We start from the raw sequence: 19,210 nt of genomic DNA on the forward strand, positions 1-19,210 counted from the left end.
AAGACCGGGCTAAATTCTCATAAAGTGCCAACCCCAATAAACTGGGAAAAGGGCTAGGAAGAAGAAAAATTTCATATCTGCTCCCATCCTTAGTAAAGTTTATTAGCTGCATTTTATTACGCTATCCTTTAATCTATTTCAAGGAGTATGTATATTTATCCAGTTGAAAAAAAGCTAAGCAGTTAAATTGTACAAGAAATTTTCTGTCATTTGTGGATGAAGGGAAGATTTTGTAAAATGTTGTCCCATACCTACAACTAGACACAGCATCACAACCTCAAAATCACAGAAGACAACATTCACGTTAACTCTTTAGTGAAGAGTCGGAAATCATCATCTTCCTAGTGTTTTTCCTGCACAGTAGGAAGGTCTCTCGTCGCCACATCTGTTTTCATTTAGACTGATCCAAGGCATCTACTTGGGTGACGTTCATATATACCATGCCGTCCTTGATGCGATCCATTCACCGGTTTTTCGGTCGACCACACGGTTGCTGGTCTTCAGGCTCCTAACACATGATTGTCTTTGCTACAGAGCTCTCTTTGCTGTGAACGGCAGGTCCGTACCATCTAAGTCTACCTACCCGTATTTCTCTACTGTACAATTGGTGCAACTCCCACCGTCGTTGGACAACATCATTATTTGTGTGGTCATATCGCATGAGTTCAAGGCTCTATCAGAGCATTCTCATTTCCACAGCATGTGGAACCTGCTCATGCTTTCCTGTCACTGGCTAGCACTGCGATCCGAAGAGGGCAACTGGGTATATTATCATTCTGTATACCTTTGATTTTAGTATAGGGGCATCCAATGATCACACGGGACTCCAATCAGCTGGTGCCATTTCATCCAGGTGGTGTTGAACCAGGCGTGGGCATCTGGAAGGCTATCACTATTGCTGCATATAAGGGGAGCTGAGGTATTTGCATTACTCTACTTTCTTCATTCTTCTCCACTGATGCTGATGGTACCATCAGTTTGTGTGCCACACTCCATATACTCTGTCTTCCTGAGATTGATTCGAAGTCGAAATCTGCCAAGCTGTTGTTTCCATTGCTGAATTTTTTCCTGGAGGCTTTCAAGTCGTAAATCTACCAAGAAGATGTCATCGGAGTAGAGGAGTGTCCATGGGTGGGGTATTTGCAGGTCACACATAATAGTGTCCATGCTAAGGACAAACAGTAAGGGTGAAAGTGCCGATCCCTGACGTACTCCAACACTGATGGTGAAGGGAGGTGATGTTCCTGCTGCACATCGGACCGTGCTGGAAACGTTGCGGTACTGAAGGTGCATCCACTGGACACGGACTTCAGGGACATTGTGGGATCATACGGCATGCCAAATGAGCGTGTGTGGGATGTGATCAAAGGCCATCTCCAAGTTAAGGATGCTTGTTGTTTAAAGGGGCCTAACATCGAAGGTCATCGGCCCCCAAGTTAAGGAATGCTATATGGATGGGTTTGGCCTTTTCCCGGTGCTTCTCCAAAAGGAACTGAGCAGAGTAAATGGCACCCGTTGTTCCACTCCCTTTGATGAAACCGCATTGGTTCAGAGTTATAGAAACAATTTTAAGGAGCCTGGCATCAATTACCCATTCAAATATTTTTGTAGCATGACACAAAAGCTGCACTGGCCAATAATCTATGCATTTAGTCACTTCAGCTGAGATGTCATCAGAGGCATTTGCTTTCCCATTCTTCATCTTCTTCGACCTCCTTTGTCATAACTGGTAGTACAGGCCCAGCGATTGGAATGTAGGATGGTCAAATTCTTCATTTCTCATTTTGGAGAAGAAGTCGCTCCATCGGCGAAGGATGGTGGGTGGGTCTCGGAGGAACAGTGGTTTTCGTCCTTAATGTGCTTCACATGTCCAAAGTCCTGAGATGCTTGATGACATGCACAGGCCAAATGATAGATTTTATTCGCTCCTTCATGCACACCCAATTCAGCATATGCATGGTTGTAGTAAGCTGCTCTGCTTGCTGCTACTGCTCGTTTGGCCACTTTTTTTTGCCTTATAATGCTGAATATCTTCATTGGTGTGCTACTGGAACCATGCTTTAAATGCCTTCTTCTTATTCTGCACAGCTAGTTGCACTTCATAGTTCCACCATCAGACTTGCTTATAAATAGCTCCTTTCCCTGGCTTTGTTTTCCCAAGGATGGCAGTAGCTGCAGTATGTACTCATCCAAACAAATCGTCCCACATGGCAGACACTGGCTGGTTTGTGTCGATATTAATGGGACCAAGGGCAGCCTTGAACTGAGTTTTGCATTCACATAAGTACCACCATTTTATCCATTCGACCCCATTCATTCATGGTCGCTTGTGGCACAGATTAGTCATCTGGAAGTTCATGACAAGAGGCTGATGCTAGGGAGCAATTGTTTCTGAAGGGATGACCTTAACATTGATTACCCACTACAAGTTACGTCGTCTTACAAGCAGATAATCTGTTTTGAGTCTTGTGCCCACCATTAGTGTAGCCAATGAGACGAGTGACCCACTTCTTGAAGTATGTGTTGGTCACTACGAGCTCGTGTGCTTCAGCACAGTCTAAAATCTGGGTACCATCATCATTGCGAGTGCCAAATCCGTTACCTCCATGACACTGGTTATAGCCATCTATTGCTAAGGTCTCCTCCTACAACCAGATGTTTTTTGGGACCCATGGTTTGTAAATGGGCGTCCAGTCCATCCCAGAATTCATTCTTCTGGTCATCAGAGCATCTGGTTTGGGGTGCATAGAATGTGATAAATCAGAGAGTTGTTGCACCAAGCTCTATTTTGACAGTCATGAGGTGATCAGATATTCGACGAACATCAATGGCATTTCCCTGATATTTTTGACTGATCATGATGCCAACACCATTCTGAATGCTATTTTCACCATTATAATATAGCTTGTATCTTTCGCCAATCTCCCTAGCTTTCGCTAAGAAAAAAATAATTTAGGGGTAGAAGAGAATAATTATTTTCAATTCCTTCAGTGTTAACATCCATAACACAGAGATGATAAACATTAGCAATAAATATCTACTATAATAATTTTGATATAATCATTTTCTGTGTCTATTACAGCCGGATACATTTCTTACAGGGCAGAATCTTTGATGACATGGGCGGTGTCTGCAGTGTACGGAAAGCTACAGGTTACTGTACTAGAGGGTAGTGTTGTGTATGTTATGTGAGATTCAGGAATGTTGAAGACAGAATAAGTACCCAGTCCCTGAGCCAGAAAATAATCACTTATAATTAAAATTCCGTGACCCAACTAGGAATTGAACCGAGAACCCCAAGACCAAGTCATGGAGCTAGATAGTAATTCTGATCATAAACTACGTTCCTGCCCCAGGAGTCAAATTTTGAAGATGATCAATGTTCAATTCACTCCAATGAGGTAACTTGAAACTGTTATATTTTAGTATTAATACAACTACTTATAGCTCACAGACATGTAAAACAACTCAAGAAATAATAAACTAACCTTGAGGCTTGGTCCCTTTGATGACTGGCATAGCAGTCACTGAAGGCAGTTGATGTTGGTTGCGAGTGGTAGGTGGACACAAATCTTGACTTGAATGGTGGGATGGTGGAGCATACTTCTCACGTGTCAGTGAACGTTTTGACTTAGCCAGGGGTGGAGCTCTATACTATAGGTAAAACAAGAATATACTGTATTATGAATGGAAATTTATAGGCAATATACGAAAATTGGCAGGAAGCATGCTTGAATAAATGTCAGCAATACATCGGATTTATTTATTTATTTATTTATTTATTTATTTATTCATTCATACATTTATTTATTTATTTATTTATTTATTTATTTATTTATTTATTTATTTATTTATTTATTTATTTATTTATTTATTTATGCCTTTAGCAGTGGTGAAGTTGTGGCTCGTGTCCCTCTCTTACACTTAACCATGTAAAGTGCAAGATAGTAAGAGAAATATAATATTCTATTAAAAAATCAAAGATACTGTCAAATTCAGGATCATCCTGCTACCATATGTGACAGTAGACAGTACTACCTGCAACTGTCTGGCCGAGGGTCAAGCGGCCATTACCAAACTTGTCACCCAAAGAGAGGACCAACGGCTATGAGCGGAGGAGCCCTCCCTTTGGAGGCCAGGTGAAGACTTTGTGTAGGAAATGACACATCAATTCACCAGAAAGAAGAACATGGTCAATGGTTTAGATGGAGGAAGAGGACTTCAGTCCCAATGGCAGATAAAATTGAAGAACTTTCTCCTATCACCAATGTCTATAATTCACAGAAACAGCTGCAAAAGGCATCTGTACGCCTGAGGAACGGCATAAAGTTACACCTCTGGGCGACCCCACCGTAATAATAGCCTATACATAATATGACACTTCGGAACTTGTCTTGGAAAAGGTTAGGACGTACCCTGCTGCAAGCTACGTGCAGTCCCTCGGCACTGGGGGAACTGTGGGTGACCAGTAGCCAACAACATGAAAGTGGGCATAATCAACATTTTGGCCCTTACACGAAAGGCAGAAGAAGTGGTGAATTTTATGGAAAACGAGGGTACAGAAAGTATGAGGTTGAGCAAGTTTAAATGGAAGGGGAAAGGATATACTCTATACTGGAGCGGTGGCAGAGACGCAGAAAATGGAGTGGGCCTGATAACCTCAAAACAGCTAGAAGAGTACATGGATATGGTAAAGTACGAGTACATCAGCGACAGGAAAAGACTGAGAATGAACAACAAAGTTAAGGAATTTGTATAAGAGTATGCACCACATGCAGAGAACAAAGAGGAGGATATTAAGGAATTTCTGAAGAAAATATAAATGGAGATAACTAACGTGGAAGTGATTATCATGAGAGAATTAAATACACGGGTGGGAAATGAAAGACAGAGAAAAGAAGAAGTAATCCTCCCATAAGGATATGGGAAAAGGAATGAAATAGGAGAGAAACTAGTTGAGTTTTGTGAGAGGAATGGACTGACTGCAGGAAACAACATGGTTCTGTAAGACAAACAACAGGAAAATTACAACATATGGCTGGGATGACAGAAGAATAAAATCAGTAATTGATTACTTTCTGGTGGAAAGGACAAATTGCAGACAGTTGATGGATGTAACAGCTTTACCAGGAGAAGCATTCAATGGAGATTATAGAGTTGTGATAGCAAAACTGAGTGTGGAGAAAATACAAAAATTAAAGGAGATAAGAGATTGTAAAATTAAAATGTGGAAATGAAAAGATAAGAATGTACAGGAAGAATTTCTGGAGTCTCTGGAGAGACTGAAACAACAAATTCCAGCTATTGAAGTAGGAAATGTGGAGGATGAATGGTCCAATATAGACATGATACTGTATAGGCTTCTGGGCTTATGCCGTGTCAAGAAAATAAAGTGAAATACTTAACATTTCGCAGAGAACTGAGCTCTGCGTCCTCAGAAGAAATCTTGACTGTCCATGAGAAAGGCTTCTTAAACAATGACACTTTGAATTTGGACATTATAATAGAAGTGGAAATGGTACGTTCATTCGCCACCAGCAACGCAAACCTATGGTGTTCATCACATAAGGGTACTGACCACAGGGACTCGTACTATCCCGTGGTGTTCCTCATATAGTGGGTACTAATTATAGGCAAGCCAGAACCATGGGTTTCCTCATCCCATGGTGTCGCTCATATAGTGCTACTAATCACAGGTACTGTAAAAATAGTTCCGCTCTCATTTGCTACTAATCACAAACCTATTTGGTACCCAACATAATGGTACTACGTGCAAGGAAAAGCGACCCATGGTGTTCCCCGCATGATGGTACTAATCACAAGTAGTTTCATGGTTCTAATTTGATCATCCCTTGGTCGCCCCTTTTAGTCGCCTTTTACGACACGCAGGGGATACCGTGGGTGAATTCCTTGTCTGCATCCCCACCTACAGGGGGTTGTGTGTTTGGTCCGTGAGAGTTATTTTATTTCCCTCAAGTCCGCCGGCAAGCCCTTAGGACCCACCTATCCGCCACCTGGGAAGTGCCACGTGGGAGTATCACCTCTCCCCCTGCTACATCAGCATACTATGTTCATGGAGTAGCAAAAATACTGGAAAGAATATCAGAGAGTAGAATGAAGAAAAAGGTAGAAGGAGAGTTGCAAGAGGAATAGTATGGCTTTAGAAGTGGAAGATCTACAATGGACCCAATCTTCAGAAAGGAATTAATGGAAAAGATTTGGAAATATGGAAAGGATCTGGTCATGGCATTCATAGAACTAACAAAGGTATACAATAGTGTTCCCAGGGAATGCGTGTGGGAAAACCATGGCCAAAAAGTGTCTGGGTACACAAACTGTAGAAATAATGCAAGAAATGTACAAAAACAGTGAAAACTGTGTCAGCAGCGTACAGACTCCATTTGTAAAGACAGAATGGTTTAGAAATAAAACTGGACTAAAAGAGGGAAGTGTGCTGTCACTTCTTTGGCTACTAATGGTTATGGACGAAATTATACAGCAGACAAAGGAAGCATATGAAAATAGGGAGATGAGTTATTACTATCTGCAGATGATACTGAGGTCTGGGAAACAAACAGGGAAGAAGTACAAGAACAACTTGTTGCAATGAACAAGAAAATTGAAATGTATGGTATGAAAATCAGTGAAATAAAACACAAGACCATATTAACATCAAAAGGAAAATCAGTGAAAGAAAACAAGCCCATATTGACATCAAAAGGAGAAAGACAGTGGAAAGGCATTGTGAAATCTTGTGGTCAAAGCCATGAAATTATTGACAGTTTCAAATACCTAAGGAGTGAATTAATGGAGATTAGCAAGAGGGTGCAACAGGGCAATGCATTTTACCAGAGTATAAGAAACCTTGTCTGGAATAAGGAAGTACCAAGGAAGTGTAAAGAGATAATGTATGAAATGTATTATGCAACCATATTGACCTATTGGGGATGAGACTTGGACAATGATAAGTAGGGAAGAGAGTAGAATTCAAGCCAACAAAATTAAGTACCTAAGAAGTAAGACAGGAAAGATAAGGAAAGACAGAGTAAGAAATGAAGATGTGAGAAAGGAGGACAGAATGGAGAATCTAAATGAGGGAATTGATAGGAGTAAACTGAGAAGGTTTGGACAAGTAAAGAGAATGAAGGAGGAAAGAACACTAAAACAGATAATGGAGATGAAGTTTGAGGGAAAGAGAACGAGAGGGAGACCTAGAACAAGGCGGATCGATTCAATAAAGAGGAGTGCTAGAAGAAGAAACCAGGACTGGGACAAAATTATGAAAAAGGAATGGTGGAAGGAGTGAGGAAGGTGGAGTAATGTCATAAATGCCCCGATCCAGCAGGAGCTGGATAAAGGGAAAGGAAGTGGAAGATGATGAGAATTTAAAAAAAAAAAAACCTAAGCTAATTAAAAGATTTGAAGAACATACAATGATGAAAGAAAATAATGCTCAACAAACAAAAGAAATTTGAAGCATAAAAATTTTGTTTTTTTGCTAGTTCCTTTACGTTGCATCGACACAGATAGGTCTTATGCGATGAAAGCAAAAAAGTAAAAGAAGAGTAAAACAATACATCATAATGAAAAACAAATAAAATATGAACTGAAAACATAAGCCAATGCATAAACAGAACAAAATACATACTAACAAAGTGAAAACAAGTATGACAATAAACAGTGATATTACTTAGACTTGATGAACAGGGGTGAATGCTAATTTACACTATAACAATAAAATAACATGCTTCAGTTGTACATTAAAAATAATGTTCTATATTTCCTACCACAATCACACAACCTCTCGTATGTCAGCAGTCACACGAAACAGTCAGCAGTGTTCTGCATGCAGTCTTTAATTTTGAGATTGTGAGTTCCTGTCTGCAGTTGGATGTGAATTCCAAAATTGTGACCCAGCCACAACAAAATAATTATTGTACTAGAAGAGTGGTAGATGGGAATGGCCAGGTCTAGTGTTACAATTATGGAAAGAAGACAAGAAATTATATTTTGAAGAACCATATTTAGGGAGACTTTCTCTCAGAGTTCGATATAACAAAATAAGTACATAAAACTTCCATCGCCTGCAAAATTTCAGCCAAGAAAGATCTGTGTAGCTAGGGGTTATTTAGCATAACTCAAGTTAAAAGCAAATTGAAGACCAGAGTTGAACACTTATTGTAGTTTTGTAACCTGTTTATGAGTAGCATCAACGAGGACAACATTGCAATAGTCAAGCAATGATAGTATAAAAATTTGGAGAAGTTTTATCTTTATGTCTTGTGGAAAAATATCCTATGTCGTTTGAGTGCATGTAGTGTCGTGTACATCTTTCTACATATATTTCTTATGTGTGCAGACCAGTCAACAGTTTCAGTTTGAGTCACACCTAGGTTCTTCACTGTGTGGGATTAGGGTTGCATTTATTATCACCAAAGGAATAGTATAATGTTTATACATGGTATTTAATCATTCCTGAGAACTAATTATAACTGTTCGAGTTCTTTTCGGGTTGAGGCAGAGAAAGTTTTCATTGGCGTACACACCAAGTTGATGAAGGTAGGTGTTAATAGAGCAGAGGAAAGCTAAATTTCTTGGGCACGTCCTACGACATGACACCTTTCTCCAGAATGTCTTCGAAGGAAAGGTCCTAGGGAAGAAGTCGAGAGGAAGACCACGTCTCTCATACCTTAGGAACATAATCACTCAGCTGAGTTTTGCTTCCTAAGTCACGATGAAAAGGACTGCTGAAGACCAGGGATGTGGCTGCAGCGACAAGGCTTAGCCTTTAGATGATGGATGGATCAAACTCAATAAGAAATATTAACTTGTCAGTAAATTTGGAGGTCATCGGCATAAAGGTTATATCTCTTTTATTGTATTATAGAGGATATCGTAATCTATAAGTTTCACTCCATATTGATACTGTACACAAATGCAATGAGAAGAAGGCTTCCACCTAATCAATACTTATTATTATTAAATTAAAATTAGGACTGGTTTTGACCCTTCTAGGTCATCATCATCAGCTAGTCACATAATCACATATAATATATCATGCAATAAAAACATTACCAAATCCAACAAGGAATGTCATATAGCGACAACATGTCAAATGGTTCATGAATGGGGACAATCGTCGGATTAAAACTTAGTATACATTGTCTTAACATATGTGACATACATAAAAATATATGTATAAAAGTTAAATTGCTCATAGGCATGTGTATTAATCAAAATTTGTTGGTCTTGTGGAATGTTGTGGATTGCACTTCCTGTTCCGTGTGCCTTATACACTGTAATGAAATTTTTTCCAATATTATCTTGTTCGTGAGTAACATATATAAAACATGTTGTAAGAATATGGATTGTTCATAAACGTGAGGTACTTGATTTTAGGTCCTATCTTTATAAGATATGTAAATTAACCCAGGAAGAGCGTATGCGTTGATCACAGTTTATTGGACTTATGGGTTGCTCTTCTTATTTCCTAGATCTTCAGGTGTGATAGAATCTTGTACCCCATATTAATGCCTTCACTTCTAACAGTGAGTAGCTCTGTTCTTGGGGTCTTAATGAATAAGCATTTTTATGAACAATTGGATTTGACTGTTGGAGTACATACATACATACATACATACATACATACATACATACATACATACATACATACATACATTATCATTATAGACTGTTATGCCTTTCAGCGTTCAGTCTGCAAGCCTCTGAGAATTTACTAAACGTCACCACAATCCTCGATTTGCAACTAGTGTTGTGGCCTCATTTAGTTCTATACCTCTTATCTTTAAATCGTTAGAAACCGAGTCTAACCATCGTCGTCTTGGTCTCCCTCTACTTCTCTTACCCTCCATAACAGAGTCCATTATTCTCCTGGGTAACCTATCCTCCTCCATTCGCCTCACATGACCCCACCACCGAAGCCGGTTTATGCGTACAGCTTCATCCATCGAGTTCATTCCTAAATTAGCCTTTATCTCCTCATTCCGAGTACCCTCCTGCCATTGTTCCCACATGTTTGTACCAGCAATCATCCTCGCTACTTTCATGTCTGTTACTTCTAACTTATGAATAAGATATCCTGAGTCCACCCAGCTTTCGCTCCCGTAAAGCAAAGTTGGTCTGAAAACAGACCGATGTAAAGATAGTTTCGTCTGGGAGCTGACTTCCTTCTTACAGAATACTGCTGATCGCAACTGCGAGCTCACTGCATTAGCTTTACTACACCTTGATTCAATCTCACTTACTATATTACCATCCTGGGAGAACACAACCTAAATACTTGAAATTATCAACCTGTTCTAGCTTTGTATCACCAATCTGACATTCGATTCTGTTGCATTTCTTACCTACTGATATCAATTTAGTCTTCGAGAGGCTAATTTTCATACCATACTCATTGCACCTATTTTCAAGTTCCAAGATATTAGACTGCAGGCTTTCGGCACGGTCTGCCATTAGGACCAAGTCGTCAGCATAGGCCAAACTGCTTACTACATTTCCACCTAACTGAATACCTCCCTGCCATTTTATACCTTTCAGCAGATGATCCATGTAAACTACGAACAGCAAAGGTGAAAGATTACAGCCTTGTCTAACTCCTGTAAGTACCCTGAACCAAGAACTCATTCTACCATCAATTCTCACTGAAGCCCAATTATCAACATAAATGCCTTTGATTGATTTTAATAATCTACCTAATATCCATAGTCCCCCAGTATGGCGAACATCTTTTCCCTCGGTACCCTGTCATATGCTTTCTCTAGATCTACGAAACATAAACACAACTGCCTATTCCTCTCATAGCATTTTTCAATTACCTGGCGAATACTGAAAATCTGATCCTGACAGCCTCTCTATGGTCTGAAACCACACTGGTTTTCATCCAACTTCCTCTCAACGACTGATCGCATCCTCCCTTCCAGGATGCCAGTGAATACTTTGCCTGGTATACTAATCAATGAGATACCTCGATAGTTGTTGCAATCCTTCCTGTTCCCTTGCTTATAAATAGGTGCAATTACTGCTTTTGTCCAATCTGAAGGTACCTTACCAACACTCCACGCTAATTTTACTACTCTATGAAGCCATTTCATCCCTGCCTTCCCACTGTACTTCACCATTTCAGGTCTAATTTCATCTATTCCTGCTGCCTTATGACAATGGAGTTTATTTACTATCCTTTCCACTTCCTCAAGCATAATTTCACCAACATCCTTTCCCTCCTCCCCATGAGCTTGGCTGTTTGCAACACTACCGTGATGATTTCCTTTTACATTGAGCAGATGTTCAAAATATTCCCTCCACCTCTCCAGTGATTCCCTGGGATCTATTATGAGTTCACCTGAATTACTCAAAACACTGTTCATTTCCTTTTTCCCTCCCTTCCTAAGATTCTTTATTACTGTCCAGAAAGGTTTCCCTGCTGCTTGACCTAGGCTTTCCAGGTTATTACCAAAATCTTCCCATGACTTCTTTTTGGATTCAACAACTATTTGTTTTGCTCTGTTTCTTTCATCTACGTACCAATCCCTGTCTGCCTTGGCCCTTGTTTGGAACCATTTCTGATAAGCCTTCTTTTTACGTTTACAGGCTGCTCTCACTTCATCATTCCACCAAGCTGTTCACCTTTTCCCATCTTTACACACAGTTGTTCCTAGGCATTCCCTTGCTCTTTCTATTACAGCATCCCTGTATGCCACCCATTCACTTTCTATATCCTGAACCTGCTTACTGTCTACTGTTCGAAACTTCTCACTAATCATATCCATGTACTTCTGTCTAATTTCCTCGTCCTGGAGACTTTCTACCCTTATTCGTTTGCAGACAGATTTCACTTTCTCTATCCTAGGCCTAGAGATACTTAGTTCACTACAGATCAGATAGTGGTCTGTATCATCGAAAAATCCTCGAAAAACTCGTACATTCCTAACAGATTTCCTGAATTCAAAGTCTGTTAAGATATAGTCTATTATGGATCTGGTACCCCTAGCCTCCCATGTGTAGCGGTGAATAGCCTTATGCTTGAAGAACGTATTCGTAACAGCTAAACCCATACTAGCACAGAAGTCCAGCAAACGCTTCCCATTCCCATTAGCTTCCATATCTTCCCCACATTTACCAATCACCCTTTCGTATCCTTCAGTTCTATTCCCAACTCTCGCATTGAAATTGCCCATTAGCACTATTCTATCCTTGCTGTTGACCCTGACCATGATGTCACTCAATGCTTCATAAAACTTGTCAACTTCATCCTCATCTGCACCCTCACATGGTGAATACACGGCCACAATTCTAGTCCTAATTCCTCCCACTGACAAATCTACCCACATCATTCGCTCATTTACGTGCCTAACAGAAACTATGTTGCGTGCAATGGTATTCCTGATAAAGAGCCCTACCCCAGACTCTGCCCTTCCCTTTCTAACACCTGTCAAGTACACTTTACAATCTCCTATCTCTTCCTCCTTATCTCCCCTTACCCGAATATCACTTACTCCTAGCACATCCAGATGCATCCTCTTTGCTGACTCAGCCAGTTCTACTCTTCCATAAGCCCCATTAATATTGATAGCTCCCCATCGAATTCCATTTCGTTCGCCAATTTGTTTCCAAGGAGTCCCTCGCCTGTCAAATGGGAGTGGGACTCCATTACTCCCATAGGTCCGAGGCTTGCTTAAAGTGTTCTGAGCTCGGTAAATTCATGAAGCAGGATGCTGCCCTACTTGCACATAGTCCAAGTGAGGATCTCTCCTCTAACGGGTTATGGACCACCGGTGAATTGTATAGTCCTAGCCGCCTGAGCACAAGGAGGGCCAGGACTCAAAATATGTCCGAGATGCCCACTCCCATTCCATGGCAACTGGTATCGCGACTCTCAGGACCACTTACTAGGCCACTCAGCCGTTGCCCATGGTTCACGAACTAGGACGTGACTACAGTAACCCACAAACATGAACCATCTGTTGGAGTAAATTATGTTAAAAGATCAATGACCTGCACTGTAGGTATAAGTTACACTTAAAACCAGGTTCTCACGTGTGAGTCTTGGGTCACATATATATACGAACAAAGTTACATGTCAAATTCATCATATAGGATTGTGTGGACTCAGTTGAAACTTGAGCGGAGAGTAGTTTCTAGAATGTGCACACATAAATCCGTGCTGCTTATATTGGAAGTTGAGTCGTGACGTCCTATGTTAAGTTGCGCTATGGTATTTCACTGGAGTAGAGGCTCCTTCCCTTGGCAGTTGTGTGTAGATGTAACAAATGTCTGTGAAAGATCAAATGAAAGGTAAGTGATTCATTGTGGTGATCGGGAATACCGATTAGTTCTGTGGAGTGAATGTGTGTATGTGTACTTACTGTTGTTGCCAGGGTGTAAAGTTCTTCAAAAGCCACCTTTGTTGCTGCTTCTTTCAGTCCACTTCTTTTTGATACATCTTTTGGTTCTTTCAAATCTAATGTTGCACTTGGCTAACACAAGTGAATGGTCACTATCTATATCAGGTCCTCGGTAGCTGAGGCATGATTTTATCTGATTCCTGTCCGGCTCCATGGTTAAATGGTTAGCGTGCTGGTCTTTGGTCACAGGGGTCCCGGGTTCAATTCCCGGCAGAGTCGGGAAATTTAACCATCATTGGTTAATTTCCCTGGCACGGGGGCTGGGTGTATGTGTTGTCTTCATCATCATTTCATCCTCATCACGACGCGCAGATCGCCTACGGACGTCAAATCAAAAGGCCAGCACCTGGCGAGCCGAACCCGTCTTGGGATTTCCCGGCACTAAAAGCCATACACCATTTCATTTAATCTGATTCCTGTATCTATACTTCATTAGTATATAATCTAACTGAAATAGTCTTTTGTCTGGCGCCTCCCACGTGTACCTTCTTCTAAGAGGAACTTCAAACAATGTGTTTGTAATAACCATATCATTTTGACTGCAGAAATCTACCAAAGTTTCACCTCTTTCATTTGTTTCCCTCGGACCAAAATTTCCTACTGTCTTATTGCCTGTATGAGATCCCACTGTTGCATTAAAATTGCCCATTATTGCGACATTATCTTTTTCTTTAGTTAGTTTGAATAGTTCTTCAATATCTTCATGCAATAGTCTCCACTTCTTCCACAAGTCATGAGCCGATGTTGGGAAATATATCTGAATTGTTACTAAGTCCACAGGTGCTTTTCACCATCATTAACCAGTCACTGACATGGTAGGTACTGCAAACATTATTTGACCATTTTCCTCTTATTATAAGTGCCATTCCATGCTTTCCTCTTTTCTGACTATCACTATAAATTACTCTAAACTCATTACTGTAGAAGTCTCTATTTCCTTCCCATCTTGTCTCACAAATACCTAATGTATCTATCTCATTCTTCCTCATCTGGTCTTTCACTTCATCCAGTTTTCCCGCTTTCAATAGCATTCGTACATTCTATGTTCCCATCTTCATAGCGGTCTTAGAGGGATTTTGCATGCTAATGACCTGAGAAGTCCTCTTACCTCTCCTGCCAGATCTTGGGTTCTGAAATCCATGATCAGTAATTAACGTTTCCTCATTAATGTCAGTTTCCATGGTTGCATTCTACTTGGGATATCCTTAGGATCTTTAATGAAGTGGTTTCCCGTTGCCTCCTCCATTCTATGCCGTTGACCAATATTCCATTCTATGCCATTGACCAATATGTATAGGTCCATCCGCATTTAGGGGCAATTTCTCACCCCAAGGACAAGATAGTGCCATGACCTCAATTCGTTCATCCACCCTTGGAGAAGGCTGTTGACGACTTTGAGGGTGTAAATCTATCCAGAAAAGGTGCGCAGATAATATTTAAAATTATGTTAATACAGATTTGTATAACGCCTTGTAACAATTTTTTCTTTGGATGATGATGGCAAATATAGTTGCCGAAACCGGTCCCATGTTGAAATCTAATAAATATGTGATGTATTAATGACTTCACATTGTTGTAGTATTGAACAGGTGGAAACAATTACCCTCACTCCTTAATATAGCATAGGTCATCAGGGGGTCTCACTCACACAGTGAAGGAAGAGGCAGTTCCTTCTGCTGTATTGTTCTGCCTCATGAAGCTGAATGTCCTCCTGACCTAGACATTCTAGCAGGTGGCCTACCTCCTCCTTCACCTGATCTAGTTCGGCAGATATAATTTCTTGGAAGTCCTGGAAGGCCGGTTAGAGTGTTGCTGAAGTTGACAGTATTCACGCCAGCGGCTATGGCTTGCACTAAGAGAGCTTGAAATGCAGACATTCGTTTTTCAAACTTCGTCAGACGTTCATTTACAATTTCAGTGTACAGCACTTTCACTATTATATAACTTCACAATTAAAATTAAACACTAGCACACCCATGAATTATAAAATGACTGTTTACTTGCTGATATGGCAGGTGAATTACGGAGCATGTTTATTCGTACCGTGGGACTGTGCAGAAGTTCCGTACTGATTTAAGTTCATAGAACTTCTTGTTTTTCAAAGTCTGTTTTAGAAAATATTTTCTCATTAGCTTACAAATAAAATTAAACTGGAAATGCTTGACATTTTTCTCATCATTAAAGGAACGATGGATATCCAGATGCAAAATTATGGTCATAAATAGTAGGATAAAAATTCTGAAAAGGTATACCAAAAAAAAAAATAGAAAGTACTGATGAAATGCCCTTATTCAAGTCTAATCCACTTATGTTAACATACTTTTAATCAACACTTGTTATAATGGCTTATACATAACATTTCTCTAAGTTTTCAAATCACTGTGTTGCTACAGTGAAGATTCTGTAGCTATGCACTGCAAAAACTTCCTACTCTTTGTCTTTGTATCACTGAGCAGTTGTGGGCATGCATGATGGCTGATGCATCCACTGAATTTAGAGCATACATGAATGAACTTCTTGAAGTTTTCTTGTTGGAGAATGGTGTACTAAGTTGCAGGTGGCGCTGAGCACCAATTAGTTAATTATATGAAATTAATTCTATTGTATTGGTCCGTACTGATGATCGACCACTTTCAACAGGATGGGGAGATCTAACTATTCAATACCATAAGTTATACTATTATTATTATTGTTTATTATACAATTATTTGGAATTTATTGTTGTGATGAACACTTTTTCTTTATTTGTAATAATAGACCTGCTACTGTAATTTTGTGGAGACATTCTCGGTTTAGGTATGTGGGTTGTTTAGTCCAGTTGAAAAATCTTGGTAATGTTCAGTGTTTTCTGCAAACATTTTCGTCAGCTGGGTGGCAGGAATGAGTAGCCAGGCGGGGAATACTATGCAAAAAACTGAATATGATAAAATTTGAATTTAGTCCCCTCAGAGCATTGATAATATTAATGCCAAAATTTAACTATTTTAATGTTGTCATAAACAAGACATAACGGAGTATTCTGAACGACTAGTGTTCTATTGCTCGTTCACAATCGTGTAACACAAGAGCTTACCACTTGGTTAGTGTGGAGTGCCACACAGGTTAGTGACGTCAGGCGGAATCAAGTGCTCGCATGTGATTCCAAGCTAATACAGACACCGCTTGCACATGACACTAAGTGATAATCAAGCTAAACGTTGAAACTTTGATGAAATTGATGCAATTATGCACACAATAACGAAAATTTATAATATAAATAAACAGTTTTTTCAGTATTTACATTTTAATTTGGAACACCTAAAGACTCAAATATGTATTAATATTATGTAACCAGCACATATCTAGGTTATGTTAGACAGGCGGTCGGTAAAACCAACAGGTAAAATAAGCAGGGCTCATTAAAAAGGTCCTAGGGTGAACACTGATTGTTACAGTTGTATAGTTAACCCTTTCAGACCGAGTACGCACAATTGTGCGGGTTCGTATTTTAGTTATCCCTGACCGTATTTGATGTTTTTTCGGCGCTACACCGGACTGCAGTGATTGTGCAGGACACGTGGCGTGTATTTCAATTGATTTTAGTATGCGCTTGACCGCCAGGGCGAAGGAAGAAGAGTTTAAAAAGCACAGTTGATCGGCGAGATGGCAGGAAGCAGTAGTGCCGAAAGTAAGTATTTATTTACTGTGTTTATATTAATCTAGAAGCTTTACTGAATACCGGAATATATTCAATGAAGTGTGTACATTGGTTAGTGAATGTAAATTTTGAAGCTACACCATCGTACGTGATACAACGAGGTTTTGAATTTTGACACGCACAATTGTGTGGGTCCTGTTTTTTGGATGTTAGTTTTTATTTTGTAAAATAAACTATTAATATGTGTATTGAGGAGCATTTTAGTCAGTTCTTGACGTACAAACAAAAATTCACACCTCCAGTTTTCTTTCAGGTCTGAAAGGGTTAAACTGGATTGGTCGAAATACATTAGAATATTCTATCCATGTGTAAGTCTCTTATCAATGTATTCTAATATTACTGGAGTGTTGGAAAATATTTGTGTCTTTTTTTTTTTTTTTTCTTTACGTCGCACCAATACAGTAAGGTCTTATGGCGACGATGGGATAGGAAAGGTCTAGGACTGGGAAGGAAGCCGCCATGGCCTTAATTAAGGTACAGCCCCAGCATTTGCCTGGTGTAAAAACCACGGAAAACCATCTTCAGGGCCGACAGTGGGGTTCGAACTCACTATCTCCCAGATGCAAGCTCATAGCAGAAGAACACTAGAAAACTTATTATTATTCTTCGTTTATGATAAATGATCTTGTAACTGTTGTTGTGAATGTCTGAGGGGACATTCTGTTTGAATATGTGGGCCTGTTGATCCAACTGAAATGATCCTTCACGTATTCTGTTTACAGGGAACGTCCCCAATTGCCATGTATGTCTTTTTGTGATCCCACTCCAACATTAATATTTTAAAGTGTTGCAGTAACTGTGTCAATTGGAATATTCACTGTTCATTTTACCAAAAAAAATTGAATCAAAACATATTTTTTTATATAGATACAATATTAATCCAATGGAATTTTAAGCCGTATGTGCAAATACATCAAATTGCATGGATGTTAATGAATGTAAATAGTTGTAGACATAGGATATATGTGCCATATTTGATTAAGTTAAGTGTGTATGCATGTTACATCTTCTGCAAACAATGTATCTAGGCTGAAAATGACCTACAGGAAAGGTCTAACGGTCAACCATGTGTGACAAAATACTATTTCAATACACCATTAGCAGCGCTTTATGACCACAAGCCTGACTTTACATATTATTTGCCATCTAGCCACAGCTTCAAGTATGAAACATTGAATAACTGCATTAATGTACAGGCATTAGTCTTCTCGAGTGAGAACATCCTGTCATTTCTCCATATAATGGCAACACCAGCATGTTTAATATATATCTTCGAAGCTCATTGGTACTTTCATCTGACATGAATCCCAATTCATGCTTCACCGGTGACCTCTTTTTATTTTCTCAAAAACATCCTCATAAAATTACTATAAGTATTCTTTTCACAGAGTGTGCTCATTCGACACTGACTTTTGCGTGAACTTCTCGATGAATGGAATGATTTTAATGTAGGATTGTTGTTGACCTTGTGGAACGAAATTCCTGACTGAATTAATGTCACAGCAAGATCTGCATAGGAAAAAAAAAAAAAATATATATATATAGAGAGAGAGAGATAGAGATCCAGCAATAACTGTGAGAACATTTAGGCCTATATTCATTTCAGATAGAAAATAAAGTGTACTGCAGTTTGCGTAATATCACACTAACCACTACACTACAGAGGTGGACTACTAGATTGCACTCATATAAGAATATATTGAATGATGTGATATAACAGTCCGTTCTTTCATTTTTCCAGCTCACACACACTTTTAAATTAAATCTATAACAACATTTGTCTCGCATTCATCATAATAATGCTTTTGTTGCCTCTCACATGACATGTTTACGTCTTAGTGGTCTCCGTTAACCATAACCTATAATAATGTCAACCATGTGTGACAAAATACTATTTCAATACACCACTAGGAGCACTTTATGTAAGGAAACAAAAGACGCTCGCTGCCAAACATGTTCAGAAATCTCACAGAAATGTGTTCATTTGTCTTCTACAATTGTTTCGTAACAAATGTTGGAAATGTGTTCGTGCAACACCTCCTAGATAATAAGGCCTAACAACAGGGTGGTGACGTCACGCTAAGGAGGC

At 39.5% G+C, this 19,210-nt stretch overlaps 1 protein-coding gene across 1 annotated transcript in view; it reads right to left on the reverse strand.

Annotated features, from left to right (window-relative positions):
- The window catches only part of LOC136877706 (uncharacterized), a 156,142-nt gene that overhangs the window by 130,448 nt on the left and 6,484 nt on the right, over positions 1 to 19,210 (reverse strand). Inside the window, exon 3 of the mRNA XM_068228709.1 lies at positions 3,489 to 3,654. Within this exon, the coding sequence (XP_068084810.1) occupies positions 3,489 to 3,654 (166 nt within the window). The remainder of the gene's footprint in view (positions 1 to 3,488; positions 3,655 to 19,210) is intronic.

Source organism: Anabrus simplex, chromosome 7 (genome assembly GCF_040414725.1).
Source record: "Anabrus simplex isolate iqAnaSimp1 chromosome 7, ASM4041472v1, whole genome shotgun sequence".
NCBI classification, from domain to species: Eukaryota; Metazoa; Arthropoda; class Insecta; order Orthoptera; family Tettigoniidae; genus Anabrus; species Anabrus simplex.